The 18,705-nt window shown below is 38.2% G+C and overlaps 1 protein-coding gene across 4 annotated transcripts in view; it reads right to left on the bottom strand.

Annotated features, from left to right (window-relative positions):
* The window catches only part of PPEF1 (protein phosphatase with EF-hand domain 1), a 121,696-nt gene that overhangs the window by 50,505 nt on the left and 52,486 nt on the right, over nt 1–18,705 (bottom strand). For all 4 annotated transcript variants that reach the window (XM_080652664.1, XM_080652662.1, XM_080652663.1 and 1 more), the window contains 4 exons: nt 18,016–18,143; nt 15,027–15,087; nt 6,576–6,739; nt 214–328 (listed from right to left, as the gene is read on the bottom strand). In XM_080652664.1, coding sequence (XP_080508790.1) covers nt 214–328; nt 6,576–6,739; nt 15,027–15,087; nt 18,016–18,143 — 468 coding nt within the window. The remainder of the gene's footprint in view (nt 1–213; nt 329–6,575; nt 6,740–15,026; nt 15,088–18,015; nt 18,144–18,705) is intronic.

Genomic DNA, 18,705 nt, shown 5'->3' with positions numbered 1-18,705 from the left:
AAGCTGTGGGTTCTTTAATTTCTCACATAATTAATTCCTGCCAGCTGGTATGCAAAACAAAGACAAGATGGGGAACAGTATTATCATGATAGATAACTCTGTATTAACACTTTTCCCTTAACAGTCCAATTTATGCAGTTTTCAAGTTAGGCAAATGACGTGGAACCAAGAGGCTCCAAAATATTAATTTGGCAACTCTGCTCTAAAACTTACCACAGATTGTTATCTCTTTGGTGGGACAAGTTCTTATATGAGTAAAATTTGGCATTTGCTTCATGGCTTCCTTAGTTTCGAATAGTATCTCTAAAACATAATAGGCATGGAGTATCTGTGAGGGCAAAAGAGAAGAAAAAGATGTGACGAACTAGGAAGAAAGGCATGACTGAATAGAAAGCTATAAAGGTGGAGCATATGAACACATTTCAGGTAGCTGTATTTCAGGACCATCTCTAAATTAGTCTCAGATAGATGATTCCAGCACAGCATCTGGCATATAATAATCCCTCACTGGAGATTTGTAAATTGAATAAATGAATGGTGCCTAGGACATTTATGCTCCCATGCTCTTAATTGACATCACCCATTTACAGAACATTTCTGATTATTCTTAGTCAGTAAATTCCAAGAGAAGTGATGGGAAAAATAGGAGACTCCTTTGCCCTAAGGAAGTGTGCAAATAAGTAAATAAATAAAAAGGAGGGTAAGGAGAGAGAATGAGAATGAGAAGTAGAGAGAGACTGATGAAGAGGGGCTGCTTTGCATTTGTCTGGAACATCCTGCCACCTAGGATGGGAACTAGGTGCTGGGTTCTGAGAGATCTCAAAAGGAAGCCAGGCGTCCCATGTGTGGCTCAATTGTTGGTACACAGATTGTGTGAGTTTACAGAACAGCAAGCATATTTATATTGTACAAGTCTAAGTATAAAACATATACAAACCCCAAATAAACCATTTGGATTATCTCCTATTATGACCATTCATTCCATTGCTCTCCTCCAATTTAATTCTTGATGACATCATTGTTTTGGACAGATTTACTCTGTTTTCTCCTCTGGGGTTTTTGTTTTAAATCCAGAGTGTTGTTCTCCCTTTTTTTAATTATAAAATATTCCAAATACATAAGCCAAAAAGTAATACAGCCAATAAAAATTTAACAGATGTTAACACCACTTTATGGGTCAGGACTATTGGCAGGCCTAATATAGTAGCCACTAGTCCCATGGAGCTACTGACCACTTGAAATGGTGCTAGTTGAAATTGAGAGATGCTATAGGCACAAAATACATACCAGATTTCAAAGACTTAGTATGAAAAAAAGTTAAATGTTTCATTAAAAACTTTTAACATATTAAAATAATTATATATGCTGGATTAAATAAAATATATTATTAAAATTAATTTCTCCTATTTCTTTTTACCTTTTTAATGGGACTACTAGAAAATTTTAAAGTATTTATGTGACTCACATTAAATGTCTATTAGACAGCACTCGATTAGATTACTGAAGGCTGAGAGAGGGGTCATATCTACATATTGTTCAGTTACTGCTCTGGGTATGGAATTCAGGACATATGGAACCCTTTGGAACAATCATGACTCATGGTATCCTGAAATTTCCATTTCCCTAGCTACTAAAATAATAAAATTATTTTCTATCCCAGACCCCAAAAACCTATGATTTAAATTTGGAGAATTTTCATTATTAATTTTGTCCAAAGACAGGAATCAGTATTTGAAGTAATGCGAGAATTTAGGAGGAAAGAGAAGGACCCCTGGATGTTGATTAGAGGGAGAGACCCATCTTTCCTGTCTATCCAAGAACTAGCAGACTACTAAGGATTTTCCCTACAAAAGAATTCTAAATTCTCAGCTTTCTTTCATGAATCTTGTATCCTCCAGTCCCTAGTTAATATTTGTATTAAGTTCTAGACATGGTATATGAAAACTTGGAGAAATAATTTGAGGCCTATTTTCTTGCAGAGAGGATTTAAATTTTCTTTTGCCATGTGGCTAGGAGCACTAGCTGTCTAAGATGATATTTCAATCTCAGGAATTAAAGAATTCAAAACTTTGCTTCAATGCCTAGTCTATTTCTAGTTTACTCTTAATCCTAAGGTATGTCCTTAGTGTTCTACCTGAGAATGAGAGTTTTGGGGTAATGGTAGAGAAAATAATGGATAGGTAGCTCCAAAGCCCATCCTTTCACATAAACACTTTTAAAAATATCAAGAAAAAAAATACTGTCATAATCAACTTTGTCAGAGCTCTGGAAAATAGTCAAAATTTATAACTACCAAGCAAAGGTTAAATCAGGAAAAGGCAACTTAAAAATGGCTCAGTGCAAGCAGGATGTAAAGGCTAAGACAAATTTGTAAACAGCCTGGCCAAACAGTGAAGGGGTGTAACAACAAAGACCCTATCCGCAAAGGCTGGGTTTTTCTTTCTTCTTATTTTTCCTTTATTTTAATAGCTCCTGGGCTTCAAGGAGATTCTGTCAAAACATTAGCTGAACACAAGCTAAAGGAACAGAAACACCAGAGACCTCACACACAACTACACCTAAAAAATATCTATAAAATACTCCATCCAATAATCACAGACTACACATTTTTTACAAGGGCACATAGAATATTCTCCAGAATAGTTCAGATGTTGGGCCACAAAGCAAGCCTCAATAGATTTTATTTTTTAATTGAATTTATTGGGCTGTCTTTCTTCAGATTGTATAAATCTTTTGCCTCAATAAATTTTAAAAGATTGGAATCATGCAAAGTATCTTCTCTGACTATAATGAAATGAAACTAAAAATCAGTAACAGAAGAAAAACTAGAAAATTCACAAATATGTGGAAATCAAACAACATTATCTTAAACAAATGATGGGTCAAAAAAATCACAAGGGAAATTAGAAAATACTCTGAGATTGCCCTGGCCAGGCAGTTCTGTTGGTTAGAGCATCATCCTGATGCACCAAGGTTGCAGGTTCAATCCCAGGTCAGGGCACAAGAATTAATGAATGAATGCATAAATAAGGGGAACAACAACTATCTCTCTGTCTCTCTCTCTCAACAAATAATATTTTTAAAAAGAAAATTACTTTGAGATCATGAATATGAAAACACAATATATCAAAACTTATGGGATAAAGCAAAAGTGATGCTCAGAGATAAATTTATAGCTTTAAATACCCACATTAAAAAAGAAATAGATTTCAAATGAAAAGTCTCACTTAACACTAAGGAGTTAGAAAAATAAGAGCAAACTAAACTGAAAACTAGCTGAAGGAAGAAAATAAGGATCAGACTACAGATAAATGAAATAGAGAACAGAAAATCAATAGGGAGAATCAACAAAACCAAAAGCTGATTCTTTGTAAAGTTCAACAAAATTCAAAAACCATTCGCTACATTGACCAAGAAAAAAAAATAGTGAAAATGCAAATAACTATAATCAGAAATGAAAGTGGGGACATCCCCACTGACCTTAAAGAAATAAAAAGAGCCCTGACCGGTTTGGCTCAGTGGATAGAGCGTCAGCCTGCGGACTGAAGGGTCCCAGGTTCGATTCCGGTCAAGGGCATGTACCTTGGTTGCGGGCACATCCCCAGTAGGGGGTGTGCTGGAGGCAGCTGATCGATGTTGCTCTCTCATCGATGTTTCTAACTCTCTATCCCTCTCCCTTCCTCTCTGTAAAAATCAATAAAAAATATTAAAAAAAAGAAATAAAAAGAGCCCTGACCGATGTGGCTCAGTTGGTTGGAGTATCGTCCCATACACCGATAGGTCTCGGTTTCAATTTCCAGTCAGGGTATATACCTAGGTTGTGGGTTTGACCCCTGGTTGGGGCACATATAGGAGGCAACTAATCGGTGCTTCACACACCTCTCTCTCTCTCTCTCTCTCTCTCTCTCTCTCTCTCTCTCTCTCTCTCTCTCTCTCTCTTTCTCTCTTTCTTTCTCTCAAACCAATGAAAGCATAAGCATGTCCTCGGGTGAGGATTTTAGAAAGTAAAGAGAATTATGAGACTATCATGAACAATTGTACACAAACAAATTAGATAAAAAGAACAAAATCTTAAAAACATACAAATTACCAAAACTGACTCAAGATGAAACAGAAAATACAGATCTAGAACAAGAAGAAATTGAACCATTAATCAAAAACCTCCTAACAAATAAAAATCCAAGACCAGGCGGCTTTATTGGTGAGCTCTACTAAACATTTAAAGAATTAACACCAATCCTTCTCAAACTCTTACACACACAAAAAAGGAAACAATTCCTAAATCATTCTATGAGGTCAGTACTATCCTGACACCAAAGCCAGACAAAGACATCATAAGAAAAGAAAATGCAGATCAATATCCCTTATGAATAAAATGCAAATCCTCACAAAATACCAGTAAACCAAATCCAACAGAATTTTAAAAGAATTATACACTATGAACAAATGGGGTTTATTCCAGGCATACAAGTGTAGTTCAACATAAGAAAATTAATTAATGTAATATACCATATTAATAGACAATGTGCTGCTGGCATAAGGACAGACACATACACCAATGTAATAAAACTGGGAGTCCAGCAATAAATCCATACATCTACAGCTTATTAATTTTTAACAAGGGTATCAAGGCCATTCAATGAGGGGAAAAAGACTCTTCAACAATATTCTGGAACAACTGCATACCCACATGCAAAGAATGAAGTTGGACAGAAATTAACTGGAAATGGTTCACTGACCTAAATGTTAAGAGCTACAGCTATAAAAATTTTGAAATAAAACATAAGGGTAAATATTCATGACCTTGGATTTGGCAATGGCTTCTTAGATATGACACCAAATGCACAAGTAACTAAAGAAAAAAATAGGTAAATTGGACTTCATCAAATTTAGAAAATTTTTTGAATCAAAGGACATTATCAAAAAAGTGAAAAAGTCCAGCTGGTGTTTCCCAATGGTTGAGCATCAACCCATGAACCCGGAGGTCATGGTTTGATTCCCCATCAGGGCACATGCCCAGATTGCAGGCTTGATCCCTAGTGGGGGGCATGCAGGAGGTATTCTATCGATGATTCTCTCTCATCATTGATATTTCTCTCTCTTCTTCTCCCTTCCTCCCTTTCATATATATATGAAAGCCAAAAGGCAACCTTAAAATGGGATAAAATATTTGCAAACCATGTATCTGATAAGGGATTTGTATCCAGAATATATAAAGAACTCCTACAACTCAATAGTAAATAGAGAAATAACCTGATTTTAAAGAAGGCAATGGATCTGAATAGACATTTCTCCAAAAAATGTATAAAAATATCTAATAAACATGAAAAGGTGCTCAACATCTTTAGCCATCAGGGAAATGCAAATCAAAACCACAAGGAGATACCACCTCACACACAACTAAGATGGTTAGAATAAAAATAAAATAAAAGGAAACAAAAAATAAGTGCTGGCAGAATAACTGGAGAAAATTGAACCCTCATGCATTGGTGGTTGGAATGTAAAATGGTGCAGCTGCAGAAAATGGTTTGGAAATTCGTCAAAAATGTAAACATAGAGTAACCATATGACCCAGCAATTCCACTCCTAGGTAGGTATATACTCAAGAGAAATGAAAACATATGTTCATGCAAAAACGTACACATGAATGTACATAGCGGCATTATTCATAATAGCCAAAAGGTAGGGAAAATTCAAACGTCCATTCATTGATAAATTGATAAACAAAAATAGTATAGCCATACAATAGAATATTAGTCAGCCATAAAAGTAAAAGAAGTAATAAAACATGCTGAGACATGAATGAACCTTAAAAACATTATGCTAGCCGAAACCGTTTGGCTCAGTGGATAGAGCGTCAGCCTGCGGACTGAAGGGTCCCGGGTTCGATTCCGGTCAAGGGCATGTACCTTGGTTGCGGGCACATCCCCAGTGGGAGGTGTGCAGGAGGCAGCTGATCGATGTTTCTCTCTCATCGATGTTTCTAACTCTCTATCCCTCTCCTTTCCTCTCTGTAAAAAATCAATAAAATATTTTTTAAAAAAAACAAACAAACCACAAAAAAAACACACATTATGCTAGATGAAAGAAGTCAGACACAAAAAGCCATATATTATATGATTTCATTTGTATGAAATATCTGGAATAGACAAATACATAGAGACAGAAAGTATAATAGTGGTTGCCAGGGGTGGGGGAGAAGGGAATGGTACTGGGTATGGCACTTCTTTTCGGGTGATGAAAACGTTCTGGCATTAGATATTGGTATTGGTTGCACAATCTTGTGAATGTATTAAAACCCACTAAATCATATACTTTCAATGGTGAATTTTACGGTGAATTATATCTCAGAAAAAGAAAAAGGAAATGCCATAAGCAATGGACAGAGAGGAGGTTTCTGTGTAACTGAGGATACTTCTTTGAATGGGTTAAGCAAAGCACAGGGTAGCTTTCACTTGATGTGAAGGTTTTCCCAAGGGAATGCATTTCTGCTGAAGTGTTTTCACTCACTGATTCAACAAATAGTCATTGAACACTTTATGTACAGAATCAAGGCAGTATCTGCTTCCACTTACCTGCTGCTTCTTAAAGGCCTCAATCATTATATTAAGAGAATTAGTATTGAGTGGAAATTGCAGCCGAGGGCCACCATAGGAGTCCGGAACCTCTACTATCCCTATACATTCCTGTCTACCCCTGTCGTCCTGGGGGGCACAACCAAACAGCCGATTTACTAAAGCTGGAAAAAAACAGAAAGGGTGGCAAAGATCAACATTCTCATACTTAAATGCAACAAATACCTTCTTGAAAGTCTAGCCCATGTAAGGCACTGTGCTAAATGTTATGAATGCCGTGATATCCCACTTATAACCATGAGGAATGATTTGTTCTGAAACCAGCAGGTACATGCACATGAATCACTATCATCCCTTCCTGGGTGGATATTTTACCAAATCAGTGAGTTCATCAGTGGGGAATGGAGGGATAAGCACAGGGAAAACTGATCAATCGTGGTATTTTGATGCTCTGAAGCTCTAACTCTACATTTTTTTTGCCCACTCTTACATCTCAGATTTTTACAAATAGTGTTGAAAACATAACAATGCATTATATTTGGTTCAAACATCTGCTACTATTCATGATCTACAGAAAATTAAACTGCAACATTTAATTTTCCCCGTTAAACACTTCAAATTTTACTTAGCTGTAATTGATTTGTCTCCCTCTTCACATAAAAACAAATTTTCTGGCGTGATTTTCTTTTTCTTCTTGGTAACAAAGCAGATAAAGTAAGATGACAAGCCATCGGCAGAAATTCCAAAGGCCCTCTCTCTCAGAGACACATTTCCATATAACATTGTCTGCACTGTTTATTTCAGTAGGTGCTGAGATCCAGTGTCCCTTTCTTGCTAGATTGCCCATAAAATGATCAGCTCAAGAACAGAAATCCGGCCAAATCAGGTAGGGAAAATGAAAGGGGATACTGTAGATTGATTGTAACAGTGATCCCAATTCTCTATCCCAAACTCTGGCCATGCCCTTTTTAATGTGATTTTGAAGATTCTATTTCCCCAGCCCTTGAAGCTGCTTCGTGACTTGTGTTGGCTTAAAGAAAGTGGTGGAAGTGTTACATACCAGTTCCAAGCCAAGGCCTCACAAGGACTTGTTTGTTTCCATGCTCTCGCTTTTGAAAACATGCCACTACTATGAAGCCCTGGCTAGCCTACTGAAAGCTCCAACACCATGGGGAGCAGAGCTGAGTCACCCTATCCAAGGCCGTCCTAGATCAGCCACCATCCAGCAGACCTCCAGACACGAGCGAACTCCACCCAAAACCCAAAAAACTGCCCAATCAAAACTGCTAAGAACAGCAGCTCAGCTAATCTGTAGACTGATGAGCAAAAAGAAATGTTTATTACATGCCACTAAACTATTGTTGTTGTTTAATACACAGTATTATTATAGTAAACAGATAAGTGATACAGAGGATGATGACATACTTTTCAATTCATTAACACTCAACTGCTACTAAGGTCATTAATCAGAAGTTGTCTGCAAGCAGTTTCTATCATTTTGAATGTTTAGAGTAGACATGTTTGCCAGGTGGGTACTGGAAATATTGGGAGGAACACTTTATAAAGTATACAGGGGTGGGCAAAGTAGGTTTATTGTTATTCATATGGAAAAATATATAATACAAGAATAAAAATGCTGTTTTATGTACTGATAACTATGAACCTACTTTTCCCACCCCTGTATGACTAACTAGTATGCTATACTTCTGAAATGAATACAAAATGATATTGAATATAAACTGTAATTGAAAAATAAAAAATATCCTATATAATAAAGAGGTAATATGCAAATTTACCATCACACCATCACAAGATGGTGGCATCCACAGTGGTGGCAGGCCCGGCTACCTCGCACACCTGCCGCCCGATTCCCCTCAGCCCTGCTGGGGGTCTCGGGTCCTCCTGCACCCCCCAATGACTGACAGCTCGCCTAGGCTCCTCCAAAGAGCTGCCCATCCCTCTCTTCCTCCCTCCCCCGAAGCTGAAGCCTGACTGTGGTGTCCAACAAATTGCAAGTTATAACTCATGTCGTTGAGAGTATCCTCCATTCCTCAACCAGGGCCAGCTGCTCCACGTGCCTGCTGCTGGAATCCCCTCAGCCCCGTTGGGGGCCTCAGGTCCTCCTGCATCCCCCCACTGACTGAGGCTCAGGCAAGCAGGGCTGGCCAAGGTGCAGGCAAGCCTTGGATGGTGGCTTCCCAGCCACCCAGGGCCAGCTCGAGGCACAGGCAAGCCTCGGATGGTGGCTGCCCAGCCACCCAGGGCCAGCCCGAGGCTCAGGTAACCAGGGCCGGCTGAGGCTTGCGCTGCCAGCAGCGGCAGCAGCAGAGGTGTGATGGGGATGTCACCTTCCCTGAACTCTGGGTCGCCTCCTGGACTGTGAGAGGGGACCGTCTGGGCTGAGGGACCCCCCTACTCCAGTGCAAGAATTTTCATTCACCAGGCCTCCAGTACAGGGGTCCTCAAACTATGGCCCGTGGGCCACATGCGGCCCGCCAAGGACATTTATCCGGCCCGCCAGGTGCCGCTGCCTGTCCTGCTTAGCAGCCAACTCGTCCCGGGCCTGCAGTGTGCATAGAAATTTGTTCATAGTTTTTTTTTTAAACTATAGTCCGGCCCTCCAGTGGTCTGAGGGACAGTGAACTGGCCCCCTGTTTAAAAGTTTGAGGACCCCTGCTCTAGTATGTATGTGTGATAGGACATTTTGGCTAATGTTGGAAGCAAAAACAAAAGTTAAAACAATACTTCCACACACTCTGCCCCACTCCCGCTTCCACCAGTTTCTGATTAAACCTATTGCTATGTATAGCAGCTTTGGCTATCTACCTGTGGGAGGAGGCTGATATGGAAAAGCAGACTGGAGCTGATGTGTAGAGTCTCTCCAACAAATCCTATGAATTGCTTTTGAGCAACTAAAGTAGTAGGACACAGAAAATATCTGCTTCCAGGTCACCTTGTACCTTTGGAACACCCAGAGTTGTCGACCTACTCTGTGCCTCAGAATAAAACCATTAATCTGCAAATGTGAAGTATAGTTGTACCTCTAAATATACCTTACTTAGGGGTCAGAGCACTTTTGCCAAATAGGTCTAGGTAGAGCTTGTCTGGGACCCTCCTACCAAAGAGGGCTATTAGAAATCAACCTACAGCAATGTACAGCATGGCGACTCTAGTTAACAATACTCTAGTGCAGTGGTCGGCAAACGGCGGCTCGCAAGCCACATGCGGCTCTTTGGCCCCTTGAGTGTGGCTCTTCCACAAAATACCACGGCCTGGGCGAGTCTATTTTGAAGAAGTGGCGCTAGAAGAAGTTTAAGTTTAAAAAATTTAGCTCTCAAAAGAAATTTCAATCGTTGTACTGTTGATATTTGGCTCTGTTGACTAATGAGTTTGCCGACCACTGCTCTAGTGTATATTTCCAAGTTGCTAAGAGAGTACATTTTATTTATTTATTTATTTATTTATTTATTTATTTATTAATATATTTTTATTGATTTCAGAGAGGAAGGGAGAGGGAGAGAGAGAGAGAAACATCAATGATGAGAGAAAATCATTGATTGGCTGCTCGTATTCTACTGGGGATTGAGCCCGCAACCCAGGCATGTGCCCTTGCCCAGAATCAAACCAGGGACGCTTCAGTCCGCAGGCTGATGCTTTATCCACTGATCCAAACCAGCTAGGGCAACAGACTACATTTTAAAAGTTCTCACCACACACACACAAAATTGTAACTAAGTGAGTTGGTGTGGATAAGTTAACTAACTTTATGGTGGTAATCATTTCACGATAAATACATAAATAAAATTATTACATTGTACACTGTAAACTTATACAATATTATATGTCATTTATATTTCAATAAAGCTGGGAAAATATTTAAATGAAATCAACCTACAGCAGCAATCTATAAATTTTTTTCTGCTATATACAATAATTAAATCAATATGATTCTAGCACTCTACAATTGAGAGATGTATAAGAGAATAGATGGCTCAGAAATATGCCCTATTACATATTCTTTAAGTAAATATATTATGAAGGAGGTACTACAAATCATGGTGCAAAGATAAATTATGAATGTCTAAGAAAAATGGTTAACTAATTTGAAATTTTCTTTGTAGTTGTATTTTTTAATTTTTCTCAATCACTAGGCATCAAAATGTCCTTTTTTGGTTTAATATGAAAACATTCAAAATTTACAAAGTGTTAAATTTTTTAAGTCAAGCCATTAAAAAGTCTAAAAACCCAGGCATAGCAATCACATTTTAAATATTTCAGGGCCTTCTAAGTTTAAAATCAGAAGGATTCCCAAAGAAAAAATGTATTTAGATTTAAAAAGAAATATTTTAAATAATTAATGCATGAAAATTTTCTAAATCTGACAAAAAATATAAACTTAGATATCAAGAAGCTCAGTAAAATCCATGCAAGATAAGTGAAAATTAAACCTTATCAAGGCACATTATGGTTAAAATGCTATTTTCCAATGTTACTTAGATTAGTCTTTTTTCTTCCCTACCTCCTTCAGGTGAGGTATGATATGTTATTTGTAATACAGTCATGTTCATTTGTCACAGTGTGTATTCCATTTTGGAAACATATACACACATATAGTACACTTTCTGATTTTAATTATATTTTTAGGACTGTGAAACATTATCATGGTTTTAAGAGTCAGAACTACAAAAATGTATACTCAGAGACATGTCATGTCACTCTCCCCTCATCCCTCTACCCAATCTGCATTCTACCATTCCTTCTTTCCTGCTCCCACCCATCTCCCCAAGCACCTGTAGGTAAAAAATGTCATTAGTTTCTTGTTTATCCTGTAGGTTTATTCTATATTTATTTTTGCACCAATGAGTGTGTATGTGTGTCTGTCTATCTGTCTGTCTGTGTGTGTGCATACAGGGTGTCCCCCAAAATGTGTACCATTCAAAGTGTGTGTATACATTTTGTGGGAACACCCTGTATATACACTGAGTGGCCAGATTATTATGATCTCTGAAGGCATAATAATCTGGCCACTCAATGTATATCCTATATAATAAAAGGCTAATATGCAAATTGTCCCCTCGACTAGGAGTTCGACCAGCAGGCAGGCCGGCCAACTGTCTATGTCCCCTCCCCCTGGCCCTCCCCCTGGCCAGGCTGGCCGGACCCCACCCATGCATGAATTCATGCACCAGGCCTCTAAAATATATATATTCTGAGTGGCCAGATTATTTTGCGTTCAGAGATCATAATAATCTGACCACTCAGTATATATACATATGTAAAGATTTCTTAAACAAGATAGAGAAACCACTAACCATAAAGAAAAAAATTGTACTACAATGAAATAAAAAATGTTCATCAAAAAACACTTCATAAAGACTGGAATGGGGGAATAAAAGACAAAGACTAGGAGAAGATATTTGCAATACATTCACCTAACAAAGATCAATATTCTTATAATTAGAATGCTTAGAAAATTCACACAAATTGCTAAGAAAAAGGCAAAAAACTGGATCAGGCACTTCATGAGCAGGATGTGCATGTGACTGATGAACATACAAAAAAGGTGAGCAATTTCACTGCTCACCAGGGAAATGCACATTAAAGTGGAAATGTGATACCACTACATACCCACCAAATGGTTAAAATGAAAAGGAGACACAATTACAAGTGTAGGTGAGGATATGGAACAACTGGGACTCTCATACACTGGTGGCAGTATCTCTTGGTACAACTTTGTAAAACTGTTTGTCAGTATCTAATAAAGCTGAACACATGCATGCCCTATAATCCTACTCTTCTACTCCTGGGTTGTGGTATATATCTTTATAGTAATGATCTCCATTGAAACATGCCTCCTTGTATCCATATCCCTTTACAATATAATGCTTCTGCTGCTCCCTGCAAGAGATGGAGCTTTCCTAACCCCTTTGAATCTGCAGCTGGCCTTGTGATGTGCTTTGACAAACAGAAGATGGCAGAACTGATTTCGTGTGTGTTCCAGAGCTTAGACCTTAAATGGCCTTGCAGTTTATGCCTTTGATCCCTTGGAATGCAGCTGCCATGTAAAGGAATTCAGGATATCCTGTTGGACAGAAAGGCTGCATGAAGAGAATTAAGTTGTCCAAGTTCATAGCTAACAGCAAAAAGTCCCAGGCATGTAAGTAAAACCATTTGGACCTCCCTGCGCCACCCAGATGGGTTGAGTGAGCCCAACTGATACCATCTGAAACAAAGATAAGTCATCCCCACTGAGTCCTGTTCAAATGCCTGACCCACAGAATCATAAGCAAAAAAAAATGGCTGTTGTTTTAAAGCCACTAAATTTTGGGGTGGTTTGTTATGTAGCAATATATGACTGAAAATGAGTACTTAACAAAAGAATACATATGTTTACCAAAATGGACATGTACAAGAATATGCATAGCAGTAAGTAACATTTAAATTACCAAAACTGAAAACAACTCAAAAGTCTATAAACAGAAGAATGAATAAATTTTTGGCATATTAATAAACATGGAATATTATTCAGCAATAAGAATGACCAAACTGCATCAACATAGATGACTCTCACAAATACTATAAGTTGTGTAAAAGAAGCCAGACTCAAAGCTCTATGCTTCCATTTATTTGGAGAAGTTCAAAAACAAGCAAAATTAATCTGGGGTGAAGAAGTGAGAAAAATAGTGATGGGGGGTTGGGTAATGATTGGAGAGGGACAGGGGGGATTCTGTAGTTCTAATAATGTTTTATTTCTTGTTCTGGGTTTGTTTACTTTTAGAAAATCTATTGTCATATACTTATGATTTGTGTACTTTTCTGTAATGTAAAGTTTACACAAGAAAATTAAGCCACTGTCCCCTTCTTTGATAAAATTTTAAGTATATTTTTAAATTACCAGCAGAATTTTTCAAATGTAGATTTTTTTTAAAATCAGAGACTGAGTAAATATACCTAGGCTGGAACCCAGCCATCTGTGGCTATGAATCTCCATAAGCAATTTTGATGCATAGGCCAAACAGAGATATTAGGTCATTAGCAGAAAGAATGCTACTTCATTTCATCATTATTATATTTCCTCTCAAAGATATTTTTGACAAAGAACATGAAATAACTCTCGTTCTTTTAGATAACCGCAATTATCTAAAAGAAAGAAAATGCCAAAATACTTACTTCCACCCACTCCCAACTCCTCAGGTTTGGCTATTCCACCATTCAAAAAGCTTCCATAGATCATTAAACACTTTAATTAGTTTCATACATATGTACTTAGCTCAAAGCATGCCATTAAACCACCATTCTTTTGCCACTTCAACAGGTGTTCACTAGATTATTTAAAATATGCTCTTAGATGCCATAAACAGTTTAAATTAGAATAAAAAATGGTTGCCCCAAATTGAAGAAAAAAGTTTCAAAGTCTAGCATCTACCTTGCAAATAGCAGACAGATCTTAATTTGAAGGAGAAATACATGCCTTGTGAAAAACTATTATTTTAAAATTATTTTTAACCATACCTATGTTGTCTGTCTCTCGACATCTATGCAGAAGACAGAGACATGGTGGAGCCAACTGTATTTAATCCACCATTTCCCCAAGATCTGTTTCATGAAATACTCAAGATATTTTTATCGTTCAGCACAAAAGTTTCATGGAAAGCCTGGCTGGTGTAGCTCATTGGTTGAGCATCGACCTGTAAACCAGGAGGTCACAGTCGGATTCCTGGTCAGGGCACATGCACAGGTTGCGGGCTTAATCTCCAGTGTTGGGCAATTGATCAATGATTCTCTCTCATCTTTGATGTTTCTATCTCTCTCTCCCTTCCTCTCTGAAATCAATACAAATATTTTTTAAAGTTTTATGGATAAAAATAAGATCCTCCTTACTAAACTACTACTGTACATCAATAAATCGTGGTTCAGAGATGGTATTAAACAAATTAACATTGAATGAAACCTAATTCAGTTTTGTGAAAATGAAAGGATTAAATGGTCAATTTAGTTGATTCCCATCAGAGAGGAAAAAAGCCAGCTGAACTGATTTCACAGTTGTTTTGTGTCACATAGACAAGACAGGTGGGCATCTTTTTTTCTTTTTTAGAATGATAAACATCCCCAAACTTAATAAGAGGAAAAAAGAAAATTTTTCTTATTTTAAAACAAATGACAAGAAAGCATTTACAGTACAAAACTCAAAATAAAAATGCCTTAAAACAAATGCTAATATTTATAGGAACTTAATACATAATAAAGGTATTACCACACATCAACAGAGAGAAAGATGACCACAAATAAAAAGGGTTATCGCCCTAGGCAGTTTGGCTCGGTGGATAGAGCACTGGCCAGTGGGCATCTTTTAAATTATTTAGTGTTCTCCTATCTTCAGAGTTTACATCCCTTGGTGAGGACAATTCAATATTTAATGAGTGCTTTTCAAAAGACTAAAGTTTTACTTACTTGGATCTTTCTCTTGTATATGTACGTAGTTTTCCAACATGAAGGAAAAGAAATTGGATAACTGGATAAAATAAAAACACATTAATCAATTAATGAACCCCAAATAGCTACTGTAATAAATGCTATTGGTGTTTCATGTAAGTCCCCTTTAGTCTTCTAGGGCACTCATCTCCCAGCTGCACTAGGTCCCACCTCTACTTGCCCCCCTCCTCCCAAGGACTGCCCTTGGCATATGAGAGGCACCTTCCCCAGAGTTGCATAGGATTTCATATATCCATCCTCCTGGGAGGCTGCCCATAGAAAATGACTAACTGAAGCAAGGGTATTACAGCCCAGACCCCAGGTTCCCTTGCCACTGGGTGGGATAAACCGTGATGCCCTTCAAAGCTCCCAATGGGATCAGGCTGAGGTCAAGCTTCTCCAGAAACCATAGTTTTGCCTAGTTTCTTCCCCTGTCCAATCTTGCTTTCCTCACTTCCGTATAGGTTTTTCCTGAGAACACTTTTAGGTAATCACTTGTACCAGAATCTCTGATTCAGATTCTGCTTTTAGGAAACCAACCTAATTCAGCTACTAAATTTTGTTCATTATGAGCTCTTGTTTTTCTTTTGGTAGTGAGATGAAGAGTTAAGGGATACTTTTAAATGTCAAATATATTTGAGAAAATAAATAAGGAAGGAGAGAGGGAGGGAAAAATGGAAATCCACCAGCATTCCAACCATCACATAGATGCTGCCTCTATGCCTACCAATTATCTGCAAAAACCTGCATTTATACAGCACAAATAACTTCTCCAAGCCCTGTCTCCCATAAAGAGTGACCACTAAGGAACCTTATCAACCTGGGAATAGGTCTGGGAGTTCAGGGAAGGCTTTCCATACAAATATCAAAATGTGTAAGTTTAACACTGTTGATGGGTTTGCCAAGAGTTAATAGAAACCACAATGAAATACCACTGCACCCACACTAGGATGTCTATAATAAAGAAGACAGATAATAACAAGTGTCAAAGATGTGGTGAAATTGGACCCCTCATACACTGCTGGAGGGATGTAAATGGTGTAGCTACTTGGGAAAACAATTTAGCGATTACTCAAAAAGTTAAACACAGAGTTACCAGATGACCCAACAATTCCACTTTTAGGTATACACCCAAGAGAATATGTTCCCATAAAATCTTGCACACAAATATTCATAGCAGTATCCTATATAATAAAGAGGTAATATGCAAATTGACCATCATGCGCTCGCACAAGATGGCCGCCTCCATGTGGTCACAAGATGGCTTGCCACAGGATGGCCAGCAGAGGAGGGCAGTTGTGGGTGATCAGGCCAGCAGGGGAGGGCAGTTGGGAACGACCAGGCCTGCAGGGGAGGGAGGGCAGTTGGGGGCAACTGGGCCAGCAGGGGAGGGCAGTTGGGGGCAATCGGGCCGGCAGGGGAGCAGTAAGGCGTCAATCAGGCTGGCAGGGGAGTGGTTAGGGGGTGATCAGGCAGGCAGGCAGGCAGGCGAACAGTTGGGAGCCAGCAGTCCCTGATTGTGAGAGGGATATCTGACTGCTGGCTCCCAGATTGGAGAGGGTGCAGGTTGGGCTGATGGACACCCCCCCCCCCAGTGCATGAATTTCGTGCACCAGGCCTCTAGTTATTTATAGTAACCAAAAAGTGGAAACAACTCAAATGATCTGTCCACTGAGAAATGAATAAACAAAATGTGTGAAATCCATACAATGGAATCCTATCTAATGAAAGAGTAATATGCAAATTAACCCGTTGAGTCATCTATGTTGATGCAGTTTGGTCATTCTTATTGCTGAATAATATTCCATATTTATTAATATGCCAAAAATTTATTCATTCTTCTGTTTATAGACTTTTGAGTTGTTTTCAGTTTTGGTAATTTAAATGTTACATGTTCATTTTAGACATCCCTCTAGGGGTCCCAGATTGGAGAGGGTGCAGGCTGGGCTGAGGGACACACACCCCCGTGCACGAATTTCATGCACCGGGCCTCAAGTATTATCCATCAAAAGGAATGAAGTACTGATATACACTACAACATGAATGAACATTGAAGATATTATGCTAAGTGAAAGAAGTCAGACACAAAAGGATCGCATTTTCTGTGATTCCATTTATATGAAATGGTGAGAAAAAGCAAATTCATAAAGACAGAAAACAGATTAGTGGTTGCCAGGAGCTGGGAAGAAGGGGAAATGGGGAGTGACTGCTAATGACTATAGATATTTTTTGGGGAGGGTGATAAAAATGCTCTAAAATTTATTGTGGTGATGGTTACAACTTTGGGTATATACAAAAGGCCATTAAATTTTACACTTTAACTGAACTGTATATCAATAAATCTGTTATAAAAAGAGTCAATATTAAAGAATGTACTAAAACTAGAATGTGTGCATATAAAACATACCAGTTTTAGAGCTCACTCTACCTTTATACTCATCACTACATTCCACAGTGCTTAAAAGGACAGCTCACACTGTGAGCTTCTAATCAAGGCAAAGGGAATATCTGATTGAATCATAGTATATCATCTTTATAACTGTCAAGAATAAATCCAGCAATGTCTTTGATACTTTTTAAAATTTTCTTAATTATTTTTAAAGATAATGTGATAAATTTACATATAAATATGATTGTTGAAAATTACAAACAATACAGAATGAAAATGAGAATTCCTCTCCCATCCACTCCCACTCCTGTCCCCAGAAATAACCACTGGAAATACTTCACTGTATAGCTTTTTCCAGCCCTCTTAAAAATGTGAACTTCAGAACTGAAAAATACCATCCTCATCCCAAATCATACTCCCTCTCTCAACAGCTAGTTCCAAGACAATGTCACTATATCTTCTATTAAAGCCTTTCACTAAGGTTTCTCAGCTTAAAATGATCCCAACCAGTCATTCTTTCAATAACAAGGGTAAAAATAAGCAGTTTACCAAAATAAGAGACAAGCTTACAAAACAGACCTGTAATTGGCCTTGCTCATCGGCATATTCAATGGACTGGAAGATGGTGAGAGCATAACGTTGTCTGGTCTTCAACCGAGCTCTGTAACCTCGGTACCAATTTTGGATGATCAATGCAGCTCTTATTGCTGCAGACACACAGGACACAAAAGTCAGAGAAAAACAGTTACTATGCAGCTATGATGGGGGTAAGAAGGTGCTTCAGGGGAAAAAATAGTCATTTCACCTGGATTCCTCGGTTCTACACACTTAAAAACTAGAATCAATGAGATTTACCCTCATGTTTTTGTAAAATGTCCTTGTCTCAAATATTCATAGAAGAATAATGGCATGAATATTGAGTAAAATTTTTGGAGCAAGACTACCTGAATTTGAATCCCAGCTCTGCTAATTACTGTCTATGTGACTTTGGGTAAGTTATTAAAACTTTCAAAGCCTCAGTTCCCTTATCTGTAAAATGGGGATAATAGCACTTATCTATGGCAATAATTAAGCATATAAAGTCTATGTATGCCCTATGAAGTAGCAATTCCGTTCTTCACTATATACCCCAAAGCAACTGTCACACAGTCCATTAAGGAGACATATGGCAATACAATGCTTCTTTGTGGCAATATAAAGTTTGACACCAACACAGCCCGGCTGTCTATTGCTAGGACAGAGAATATGTAACTGTAGTGGATGCACCTA

This window comes from Plecotus auritus, assembly GCF_963455305.1.
Source record: "Plecotus auritus genome assembly, chromosome: X".
In the NCBI taxonomy this organism is placed as follows: domain Eukaryota; kingdom Metazoa; phylum Chordata; class Mammalia; order Chiroptera; family Vespertilionidae; genus Plecotus; species Plecotus auritus.
Note: the sequence above shows the minus strand (reverse complement) of the source record. Positions and strands in the feature narration are given on the sequence as shown.